General features: G+C 23.7%; 3 protein-coding genes across 3 annotated transcripts; 2 read left to right on the forward strand and 1 right to left on the reverse strand.

Moving 5' to 3' along the window:
* Positions 1-271: 271 nt before the first annotated feature.
* Positions 272-2842, forward strand: OCT59_000310 (uncharacterized protein; the record flags this gene model as incomplete). Its single annotated transcript, XM_066138748.1, has 7 exons — positions 272-1345; positions 1419-1618; positions 1695-1702; positions 2114-2368; positions 2442-2505; positions 2575-2720; positions 2790-2842. The coding sequence occupies 7 exons, from the start codon at positions 272-274 to the stop codon at positions 2840-2842; spliced, it is 1800 nt and encodes a 599-aa protein (XP_065988213.1).
* A 1333-nt stretch (positions 2843-4175) lies between these two features.
* Positions 4176-5858, reverse strand: OCT59_000311 (uncharacterized protein; the record flags this gene model as incomplete). The annotated part of the gene is made up of 1 exon (XM_025326862.1): positions 4176-5858. One exon carries the CDS (start codon positions 5856-5858, stop codon positions 4176-4178), a length of 1683 nt encoding a protein of 560 aa, XP_025174040.1.
* Positions 5859-8106: 2248 nt separating this feature from the next.
* Positions 8107-9898, forward strand: OCT59_000312 (uncharacterized protein). The gene has a single exon (XM_025326861.2). The coding sequence runs from the start codon at positions 8137-8139 to the stop codon at positions 9877-9879; it is 1743 nt and encodes a 580-aa protein (XP_025174039.1). The 5' UTR covers positions 8107-8136; the 3' UTR covers positions 9880-9898.
* The last annotated feature ends 3516 nt before the right edge of the window (positions 9899-13414 follow it).

The raw sequence follows: 13414 nt of genomic DNA on the forward strand, positions 1-13414 counted from the left end.
AGCATTTAAAACCCGATTTTTTCTTTTTTTTTTATTTTTCCTAGAATCTCAGGCCTAAATTTTATCGATTGCTTATATTTATAGAATAGCAGTAATTTTACCGTCGATCGGACGCAGCAAATACTAAACGATCATCCGGTTCTTGAATAGTTGGGAAATTTATAAAACCGAATAACCGAAGATGATCGTCAATATGCACAATTATATAAATACCGTTGTATAATTTTTGTTCAACTTCTCAACTTCTATAAATTACTTGAAATACAACATTATGAACGCAGATAATAATACATTTGATCCTACGCCAAGATTAAAATCTAGCCCCGTACCTGTTTTATTTATTCCTTTTAAAAATGATGAGAATATGTGTAATTATTGTGGAGATAAATACTCCGTAACACTTAAATTTAAACAAAAATATTGTAAAAATTGTTTGTTTTTGTATATTAAAGATACAAAGGGCAATGATACATACTTGGATACATATATAATTACAAATAATGCTCAGTGTATCAAACATGAAGTAAATAGGAATAATTTTAATACAATGAATATTCAAGAATGGTGTGAATATTGTTCTGAGGTTTCATATTTTAGACAAGTAATCCCAAATACCTTGTCGTTCAATAATAGCTATTTATCACTGTATTGTACTCATAAAAAAATAGATTGTGAATTATGTGATAAACAATGGTCATCATATTTATCTAAGCATGGCCAAGATTGTTACCAAATTTTTTCTGGATGGGTAGAATCAACTTTGATTAGAGCATCCATTTCAATTCTATATTTACCGTGGTGGGATAATTGTAATAAGTGCTCATTTTGTGAATTAGACCTAAAATACATACTACACCAAGAGTCAGAATCTTACTATCAAAAATGGTGTTCTAAATGCTATGTAATTTATACTGGATGTAGGTATTGTTTAACAACAAATATTATTTTTGGAATTACGGACCAATCCCAATGTATGAAATGTAAAAGGATATTATTTATTACTATTGATATTACAAATATGTTCAGTGGAAATTACATCATAGATGAACTTCTTGCTTCTACAATATTTGACAACAATCAACAATATTTGATTGCTGATTATATGAATAATAATACAAATATAAATCCATTAAAAGTATATAAATTTATTATAAAACATTTGCGTAAATTTAGACTAGTAATAAAATGGATTCCATATTCTCAAATTGAAAATTTAAGGAAAATAGCAGAAGGTGGATTTAGTATTATTTATAAAGCAATTTGGGTTGATGGTTCATTAGATAGAGATGTTGCTATAAAAAGATTACATAATTCACAAAATATTAGTAAATATTTTTTAGATGAGGTATATTTAATATTAATATTTTGGATTTTACAATGTATTTAAAAATTTAACTAAAATATTTGTAATTTACTAGCTAAAATCATTTTGTCAACTTAATAATAAAGGTTGTGGTTTGATTATGTGTCATGGTATTACACAAGATCCCATAACAAAAGAGTATATGTTGATAATGGATTATGCGGAAGGTGGAGATTTACATAATTATTTGCAAAAGAATTTTATAAACATTACATGGATTGATAAAATAAATATTTTAAATGATATTTCATCTGGGTATGTATATTAAATGTATAAATATCATGTATTTTTTATATTTAAGTTTATTAACTACTAAATTTTTTTGTTTTAGACTTCATGGTATTCATAGAAATAATTTTATACATCGAGACTTTCATAGTGGAAATATATTATTATCATTATGGAACATAGACTATTTAGACGATTGGCGAATTGGGGACTTAGGATTATCACAACCTGCAAATAATACTTTATCAAGTAATGAAACATACGGAGTAATACCTTATATCGCACCAGAAATATTTAAAGGTGGTACATTTTCAAAAGAAACTGATGTATATAGTTTTGGTATGATAATGTGGGAACTTACAACAGGTTGTAAACCTTTTGCTAATGTTGAACATGATATTCATCTTATTTATAAAATTCTTGATGGAAAGCGGCCTGAAATTACAAACGATACTCCTGAATGTTTTGCTAACTTAATGATAAGATGTTGGGATTCTAATCCTTCAAAAAGACCAACTATAGATGAAATCTATGGTTCTGCTATCGATTGGAAATATATGTGTAGTTATTTTTATGATATGCCTCTATTATTTGAAATTATTGAAGAATTTCAACAAGCTGAAGAAACAAGATTGGAATTAACACAGTTAAAGAAACTTGGTCCTGAATTTAGTGAACAGTCTCATCAAAAGGCAATTTATACAAGTAGAGCATTAAGCTCTTTTATTTCTAAACCTATAAATTTATCTTCAATGACTTCGTCTAATATGAAGCAAGGTATATTATATTATAATTGACTAGTGGTGTAAAAAGTTTAAAATATTAATTAAACCACCAAATAATAATTCAGTATTTTATTTTAATTTTAGAATACATTACAAAGAATATGAATTTGATATTAATAATATTCAAAGGTAATCAGTTTAATAATATAAAATTATGAACAAAAAAATTAATAAATTTTTATTGTACACATTTTTTAGTTTATCCTCCAATAATATAAATTCCGCCGAACAATGCTCCTTTAACTCTCAGTATCAACCGCAAAGTAAGCCTATTTTGACTATAACCACGAATTCTTCAAAAAAGCGTGATATCGAAGAATTAAAAATTAAAACTCAAAATGATAGTACGTATGCTTTTTATATTAATGTCTGCAAAATACCACATTAATTTTAAAAATTCCTTTAACAAATAGGAAAACGTGGTAAAACTAGTGCTTGTTGTCACACGACTGATCTTAATTTGTAGTCCAAGGTTCCTTTTAATATTAGAAGTTATACCGGATAAAATTCTACGTTAAAAAAGAAGGAATTCAGCATGCTACAAAAAAGTTTAGGAAGATCTAAAGTAAAAGAAGAGTGAAGTGGTTTGTGATTGGTAATTAATGAATTTAATATCGTATATATGGTCACACAGAATATTCATGACAAACTGAATCTTTATTAAACACGTGTTCGTTCTTCATTCATTATTTCTAAAATGACTTAAAAATGGCTTTTAAAGCAGTTTTTTGTTATTTTCTTTTTTTTATTTAAATAAATAATTTTTTGTTTTGGATTTATTCAATCTTTTATTCCTTTATATACAAATAAAAAGTTTTTAAAATTAATGATTTTAACAATATTATGAACTTCTAGTTTTGGTTATAATAAATAAAACTTCAATGCATAAAATTATTTTAATTATTTTGAATACTATTAGGCGTGGAATAAAATTATTCATAAATAGAGTTTTTTTTAAAAAAGATTTTTTTTTTTTTAAAAAAAGAATAATAAAATAAGAATAAAAATTTGGTAACAAAAAAAAAGAAAATTTCAAAGAAAAAATATGTGATATAACGTAAAATCATAGAACACTTTTGTTTTTATTCTTTATTTTATTTCACAGAGAAATACATTATCAGTAATAACTATAGGAGATGCAAAAATGTAAATCAGAAAGTAGCGCTAATAGAAAACTGTGAAAAAGCCACCTAAGGTAATATTTCTCTGGTGAAAAGGGAAGTAAAGGACTTACTAGTTAATATACTACTGTAGTTAATGCTAGTCAGGGTTTGAAATCATCTAAATAAATGATCTATTAATCTAATTTAAAAAGCAGCCCGTATTTTTTTTTTCATTTAATGATCCCACTGTCAAGTATATAAGTCCGAAGTTGAGTTTTTCTACAAAAAACAATAATCATGATGTGGAGTAGGTACTTCAAAATGTTTTATTTTTAGAAATTTCTTACTAATAATTTTAAAATTAATCATAACTGCTTATTTCTTATTATTTAAGTCACAAAAATGATTATAAATCATGTAATTGCAAAATCACTACATTTTAAGACTTTTTTTTATTACATTTAATATTTAGTTTCTATATTAACCAACTTAGTCACACTGCTTTCAATAAAATAAAATAAAATATCTATTTTTAAAATAAACCATTACATTTATTACTTAATAATAATTCTCAGAATATTCAATATATTTTTTTTCAAATGATCCCAATGAAAATATTTGTTATATCTAACTTATTATTGAACTGAAACATTTTTTGACAAATCATTAATTTGAAATGAATAATGATAATAGCTTTTAATAATCATAACTTTTGCATATCTTATCATTATTTACAAAATCAAAAGCTTGAATATATAAATCATCATATTTTCGAACAATAATATCATGTAATTTAAATTCATCTACTTCATATTTTAAGGAATATAGATCTTCAATTTCAATTCTATCATTATTTTGAAAAATTACATTAATAGCCAAATATTCAACCCTTTTATTTTTCATAATATATTTCTTTATACATGATAAAATACTATCTACACCTTTTTTTTCCATCGTTGTTTTTGAAATTGATAATCTTCTAATAAATGATGTTATTTTTTTCATTGCAGTTTTTCTAATTGATAATTTTCTAATAAAAGTATTCTGAGATTCTTTCAAAAATATTTCCAAATCATTTATATTAAAATTGAGATCCAAACGTAAATATTCTAATTTAGAAGGAAGTATTTGTCCTAAATTTTGTAATATTATTGAACAAACTTTACCAGAATCATATGATTCAATAAAATTAAATTCAATAATAATATAATTAATATTTTTCAAATTATTATCAATTAAGTTGAATATTGGATGAATATTAATTTTATCAAATATAACTATATTTAAATATCTAACATTTGTACAATAATTTAAAATTAATTCAAGTAATTGTTGTTTTAATTCAGTAACTTCATCTGCCATAAATCCTAATTCAAAATTTTCTAAATAATTACCAGAATTTTGTAATAATAATCGTAATAATTCAATCTGTATTATTTCCGACAAAAATAAAGATTTCAATTTGATTGGTTTTACAATATTGATGATTTGATGAATAAAGTTTGAATCAAGAGATGAACAATAAATGATATGAATTGATTCTAAAACATTTAATTGATTGAAAAGTTGATTTAAAAGTTTTATATTTTTAAAATCAATATGATAAAATATAATCGTGTTTAGAGTATTCGAAAAATTACTAAATGACAACATAGAATTATAAAAAGGATCATTATATCCAAATGAAATTGTTCTAAGATTTTGTTGTAAAGCAATAATATTTGATAAGTATTTTTCAATTAATGGAATTTTAGTAGCAAGTAAAAAATGAATTGATGAGATTGAATTACAATTAGAAGATAAAAATTCTAAAAAAGGAATTATATTATTCATTCTATCAGATCTATAAATATGAATTACCAAATTTCTGATATTATGAATAATAAATGGACTTTGTAAAATCAATTCCAAAGTATAATTGAAATATTCATAATCCATACTTATATCTAATACAAGTTCAAAAGAATATAAATTTACTTCATTCTCAATGAACGTTTTAAATAATGACTTATAAATTTCAGATTTTCCAGAAGTGGCGAAATTATCGATTGAAATTCTAATATTATGTGTACTTAAACATTTAATAAAATTAGGATAATTAAATAAAGTATTTGAATAAAATAAATTTTTAATAATCCCATGTTCAATTAAATGTGCTTTATCTTTTTCATTTAAATTAACTAATAAAATTTCAATAACTTGATAATTTTGGGTAGGAACTGAAAATGGATCTTCCCATAATAATGGAATTGCTAAACGACACCATAATCTGTTGACCAATATACATGAATATAATGTCGAATAATCATATCTAAAATACTGTATAATTTCATCTGTATATTCACGTAAATTTTCTGAAAATACTTTTGAGCATGCCATGTTATAATATGTTATACTTTTGAGCATATATTATTACTTTTGTGCATATGTTATTGAAGAAAGAGAAGTGGCCATTTTTATACTTACCATATCACAGTTTTATCATATCATATATATGTTATAGCAATGGTGAATCATAACACGCATGACACAATTGACACATGAATCATAAATGATCATATTTACTAAGTATTACTCAGTTTAATTGACTAATTTTGATAATAATAATATTTGATTGACACAAATGTTTAATAAATTTATTAAGATATATAATTACAGAATGCTACATCACATGGAAGAATTGAAATATAATGTAATGATATCTCTTTTCAGTTACCAATGAAAAATGATCATTGAGTTTAATCACCAAATATAGAAATTTTTGTATAAAGTATCAAGCATCAATGTTAAGGTCTTATTAATTCTTTTAGTAATTATATATTTTTAAGGTCAAATATAACAAAACATAATCGTATTTAAAGTATTTGAGTATTTAGATTTTTTTAATAACAATAATGTATTACATAAAAAAAACATCAAGCTTGAAATGAAAAATTTTTGAGATTGTGTTGTGACTTTTATAAACATTTAAACATTCTTAAATTAAATTAAATTAAAGTAAAATTATTGATTTTAAATTTGGAATGTTAAAAAAGAATTGATGAGATTGATTTGCAAATTTGCAATATGAAACTAAAATCAGAAATTCATATTTATAATTTATTTCAAGAAGGTGCAAGAAATACCATTGGAGCATCATTTAAAGCATAATATTATTAAATACTTATAGTTACTAAGTGTATAAATCCCAAAAAAGCGGTCTTCTCATAATTATTATCCACTAAAGTATCAAACTCACTTTACTCACTTTTCAATGCGGATTTTCCGACATTTGTTACACAATATTTTTATATAGTGACTTATACTTATTAGTTTATAGAGATTACCCTGCATAAATTTGAGTGGTGTAACGTGTGATATGGCGTTGTTCCGGTCTATTCCATATTTATTATATTGATTGGTAATTTGTTGTTTTCTTTTGGTTAGACTGATGAATATTAAGTTAATATTGTTTCCTAACTAATAGATCATAAGGATATTTTTTTTAGTGGATTTTTTTTACAGGTACGGAAAGTTTGACCAACCTTACCGCAAACTCAATATCTATTTGATCAACAGTACCCGTTCACCTACTGTAAAGCCCGGAGCAGTAAACCATGATAAAAAATCCATGTGACCCATAATAAATTTTTTTTTAACACTGAAGTATATTACTAATTACGTAAAGAAAACTTTTTTAATGGTTTTAAAACTATTTTTTTAAAGAAGGTTTTTCTTTAAGAGAAACTATTATTATTTTTTTTTTTACCATTTTTTTTAATTTTGTCCTTTTCTTAACGGACCAATTTTTTTTTTAACACAAAAAAGATTTCTTTAACCTGTAATATTTATTTATTAATATTATTTTAAAAAGTACTGTATGTATATATATTAAAATAAAGTAATTACCTTTCGGCAAATTCTTTTTTTAGAAAATTATTTTGTTTATGTAATTAAAAAAAAATTTGGGGATACTTTGGTTACCCTGAAATTTGTAATGTGTAGCATGTCTCGTTTTGGCACATATCTAAACCAATTAAAATAATCGATTAGTCTAAAAATTACGTACACGCTTATTAATCATTAAGGTTTAATAAGCCAAAAAAAAAATAATAAACAAAGAAAGATTAATCATTAGTGTAATGATGCCGATCATTTTTATTCGCTAAGCTAATTATCATTTTTATTATGATAAATTTAATAAATTTTAAAGAATTTAATATTTTTGTTCATGCTATAGCTTATTTTTAAAATATTATTTGCGTGCACAATTTACAAGTTCATTGATCACGTAGTAATTTCTATTATTAAGACATTTGATTGATATTTTTGACGTTTGACCATGCGTCTATCGTGTTAGTACGTGGCATATTTTCATCGGTCACACAATAAAAATAAAGTTCCGGCAGAATTGAAAAGCCCCCACCAAATAACTATAAAATGTATTTACAATGAAATAGCGTGTGTAACACTAAGTCTTGGAAGATTCGTTAAATCTTAAACAAAGGGTTTAACAAAAAAAAAATTTTTTTTTTTTTTTTGTAACGGTCGATCATGCAGTGATCATAAACAACTTTATCTTGTGCGACATTGCCAGTCGAACTTTCCGAAATTCAAATAAATTTGCTCATATTTTAACGTAACTTCTAATTTTGAAATCCCCTTTTCCTTTAACAATATGACATGTTCAAAGTTATTTTCAGGAGATTTACCTGAATTAATAAACGAAATTATAGAATATTTTCATGATGATTTCAAAACATTACATTCATGTATATTAGTTAATAGATTATGGTGTCGTCTGGCAATTCCATTATTATGGAAGGATCCATTTTCAATTCTTACTGAAAATTATAATTTTATTGAAATTTATTTACATTATTTGAAAGATGATGATGAAAAAAAATTAAATGAATATATAATCCGTAATGATCTATTTTCTTCAAACACATTGTTTAATTATCCTAGTTTTATTCAACATTTAGACACATGTAAGATCAATTACGCGATTAATAAGTGGATTACAACTTTTGAAACTTCAAAAACTGAAACACCAAATTCAGGTTATTTTATACAAAATACGAAGAAGTTATTACTTTCACAAACGCCCAACTTTACAAAATTAATTCATAGATTATTATTTCAAATATTCATTGAAAATGAAGTAATTTTGAATAGTTTTGAAATTATGTTGTTTAATAGTACAGGATTTGAATATTTTGATGAGATTTTACAATTAATATTACAAAATCCTAAATTCATTTATAATATTAAAAATTTTAAAATTGATTTGGATAAAGAAACTGATAGCGTAACAAGATTTTCAAATTTTCTTTACTCTAATTGTGAGTCAATTTCATCACTTTATTTTCAATTTAGTTCAGATGATTCAGATCCAGATTCAGATTTAGATGAAAATGATGATATTCATCCAGTTACTGAAAAATGTTTGTCATTATCACAAATAATTCAATCTCAAAAAAATCTTAAAAAGATTTTAATTGGTTATAATTTCCCCTTACACCATTCACTATTATCATTAAAAAATCCTTATTGTTCAAATACATTAAACACAATCATATTTTATTATGTTGATTTTAATAATATTACTGTTTTAACTGAAGTATTCAATCAATTGAATGTTTTAGAATCAATTCATATTATTTATTGTTTTTCTCTAGATTCTAAATTTATTCAACAGATTATCAACATTACTAAATCATTTAAATTAAAATCTTTATTTTTGAATGAAATTGATGATGATGATTTATTGGAACCGTTAATACAAAAGTCGGGAAATTATTTAGAAAATTTTGGAATTGTAAATAATGAATCAGGACCATTATTACAACAATTATTACAATTAATTATAAAATATTGTAATAAAATTAAATATTTGGGTCGTATTAGGTTTTCTAATGAGAATACTCATCTAATAATTAATTTGATTGAAAATATTTCACAAAATCTTAGTTACCTTACAATTGATGCATTTTGTTTAAGTTACCTTGAAAATAATCTTAATGATAGTATTAAAATTAGTTCAATTATATTACAAAATTTAGGACAAATTCTTCCTTTTAAATTAGAATATTTACATTTGATTCTTAATTCAATTGATGAAAATGATTTAAAAATATTCTTAAAAAATTTTCAAAATACTTTTGTTAAAAAATTATTAATCAAACATAAAAAGAATGATGATAAATGTAAGAGTATTTATTCTTATATGGAAGAATTTATTATGAAAAAGAAAAGAGTTAAATATTTTGCTTTTACAGAAACTTATTTTGGAGTTATTAATGATTTTTTTACTTGTGAAGATAAAGTAAAGAAATATGAATCATATGATATTCAAGTTTTAAATTATAGAGATTCATTTATTAGTAATATTTATGATTTTATAAATGAAATTGATTAAATTATTTATGTAATTTATTATTACTACCAATAAAGTTTCGAAATTTATCATGTGATATATTATAATCTACCGTGTACTTGATGCAGGCCAAAACTAATTTAATGCTGGCCAGAGTTAAATTAATATTGTTGTATTATGAATAAACACATATGACTCGGTATAATAAAATCAGTAAGTTGTGATAAAAATAATTATAGTGGATTTAGTTTAAGTAAAATTTGTCATAAGCCAAAATTAGTTTATTATATTGGGCTCCGAAGATAAAATAAACGTTGATCTTACTAAAGTAGTCTCTTTTCAATTATAGCGAACTTCATAGAAATTTTACTTTAACCCATTCAATATTATTATCAAAAGCATTAATGCTTGTGTAAGCTTGACTTTTTTAATTTGAGATTTACTTTTAAATATTGAAGCCGTAAAAAGCCAAAAAGGAATGTTAATAACGTTTTCAATTAAAAAAATCCCCCTCCCTTCCCGTTATACTTACAATTCCATGTCAGATATCCAAAAGGCCGAAGTTAGGACCTAGGAGGCGTCCTTAAGAAAAAAAGAAGAATTTGAAGGGCTTTTTTTTTTTTTGAAAAGTCGCTGTTGTAGACAAAACTTGACTATGTCCCAAACCTTGCCATCGGCCTAAATTATCGGCCCAATTTAATAATGCCTTAAGATTGTACCAACGATGATCTTCTAATTTAGGCCGATGGTAAGGTCTACATCGCAACATCGCTATACATAAAATTATAACTATACTTGTATATAAAAAAGATAGACTATTATTGTAATGCATTAGACTAATAAATAGACTTTTATTGCGCTGAATTTAGTTTTGCTTTTACATTGAAAAAAATGATGCTTGCTTTGTATTGTTAGAAGCAAAGTTACATATTACTGTATTAGGAATTATATTACCCTATAAAAAATATGTATACGGAAAGGATACGTTTTGTATACATTTTATGTACGTTTCTATAGATTCCGTATACAAATTCCGTATATTTAATAAGTAATTCATTTTTGAACATTTTTTTAAAAAACTAATGTATAAGAAATGTATACGGAAAAAATTAATCATGCGGAATGTATACGGAATTTTTAAACTTAATATTTTTAGAAGATAATTTTACAAAAATTCCGTATCATAACACGAGATCACATGATTGTTTATTGTTTTGTTATGATACGTTTTTTGTTTTTTATATAAACCCTTACTTTGATGAGTTTGATCTTCCGATCTTCCTTTCTGTCTTTCCTTTCCTTTCTCTTTCTCTTGTCATATTTTTGTTATTTTTTCTAAATTTTTCTTCTTTCTTCGTCACCCCTTTTAAAAATAATTTTTTTTTTCGTACCTCACTTTAAAAAATTTTTTTTTCGTCACTCTCCTTTGAAAAAAAATTTTTTTTCATCACTCCCTTAAAAAAAAATTTTTCTTTTATTTCCCACTCTTCTTTTTTTTTAAAAAAAAATTTCTTCTTTCTATTTCTATTTCCTCTTTATAAAAAAAATTTTTATTTTTCTAACTTTGACGTCCTCCCTTTAAAAAAAAATTTTTTTTTAACTTTCCTAACTTCGTTATCCCTCTTTTTAAAAAAATATTTTTTTTGGTTTATTCTTTATTCCCCTTTCTTCTTTATTTATATTTAATTTCATAGGCCAGCAGATTTTTTTTGTGAGAATATTCAGTTTCTTTTTTTTTTTTTGTAGATCAGTTTGGGAGTCCTTTTCTTTTTGTAGGATGATTCAGGATTTTTTTCTTTTTTTAGGTCAGTTCGAATTTTTTTGTTTTTTTGTATGTTGGGTTCAGATTCTTTTCTTTTTGTAGGTTGTTTCAGTTTTGTTGCTTCAGAGTCTGCTTTTTTTGTAGGTCAGTTTTGGATTTATTTTGTTGTTTTGGTTTCTTTTTCATTAGACGCCTCATAATTCTTTTCTTTTATGTAGGTTAGACATTCTGGAGTTCTCTTTCTTTTTTTGTAGGAATGCTGACCTTTGGTGACTTGGACGATTGCAGATGGGGGTTTTGTTTCCAATCTTTTTTTTTTGTTCTTTTAGGTTGTTTGACTACAAATGAACCTGAACTTATAGATAATTTAGGTTGCAATAGGTGGTTTTAATAAAGAGGGAATTTTCATAATGTATTTGTACTTTGTTTATTTTTTTATTTTTTATTTAATTTAATAAAGTGAAATTAGATTTATGTAAATACAATTATAGTAAACTGTAATACAAATAGTAAATTCAGTGACCAAATCGTATAAATTTCGTGATAAAATCAGTGATCAAATCATGTAAATTCCATATAAATCCCGTGCAAATTCCGTATCCAAACCATATTTTTGGTGATACGGAATTGTGCATTTTTCCGTATCCTATTATGATACGTTATTTCTAAGGAAAAAAAATCGTATAAAAACTTTATAAAAAACGTATCCAATTTTTTTATAGGGTTACTATCAGGTATTAGCTGAATGAAGTAATAGGAATTTTTTATATATATAATTTAAATATGAATAAAATAATTTTTAAGGTTGATAAAATAATTTCTTATTCAAAGTTATGACTTTTATTAACGGTTTAGAGTCAAATATCAAAAAAGTATAATATACATTGATAAATCCTTTCGTGAGTTTCGTCCATATATAAATATTCCATAAAATGATTTTTCACGCCAAAAATCATGCTATTTAGTATATTTAGTAACATGAGAAATAAAAACAACAAAAACTTGTAATAAATTAATTAATTTTTTAAATAACTAATTCAAAGAATAGAAAACTAACGTAAATTTAAATAGGGATTTAATTTTACTCATAAATCATAATATAATTTGTATGTTATTTTTTAAAATTTTATGGGTGAATTAAAACTAAAGGCGGAAAGATGATATTTTATGAAATCCGGGACAGTAATTTTCTTTATAAAAAGAAAGTAACTCTGAGACAAATTTATTGATAATTATATTATAACGGAATATTTAATAATATTCACAATTCCAACTAAATATTTTCAAGATAAACCGAAATTTTATTTTGGCTTAAGTCATGACCAAGAGTCTTCAAGCAACCATTAAAATATTATTTTTTAATAATAACTGAAATATAGTATAATTTGAAATTTTCTTAAAGCTTATTTGGAGTCTAAAAAAAAATAATAGTAGGCTTTAAATAATAGTGATTTTTATTAAAAACTTATTTAACCTTTTAAATCTTATTTTTAAAAAAGTTTTAGAGATTTTAAATTAATTAAATATCCGATTAAATTAATTAAATACATATCAGATATATCCTAAATAACTATAAGTAAATTAAAATGTCTATTTCTGTTGACTTTCATAATTATTAGCTGTAACTAATTTGTCGTGTTTGCAGCAGGATTAATGAGTAATATAATTTATTTGGATTATAATGTGGGTGAAAAATAAAATTTTACTATATAAAATAAATAAATATAATTTAAAAAAAATTATTAATTTTATTATTTTTTTTTTGGCTGGATATTTTTTAAAAATCATTTATTCTATCCTAACTAAAAAAAGAAA

The sequence above is a fragment of the Rhizophagus irregularis genome, chromosome 1, assembly GCF_026210795.1.
Source record: "Rhizophagus irregularis chromosome 1, complete sequence".
In the NCBI taxonomy this organism is placed as follows: domain Eukaryota; kingdom Fungi; phylum Glomeromycota; class Glomeromycetes; order Glomerales; family Glomeraceae; genus Rhizophagus; species Rhizophagus irregularis.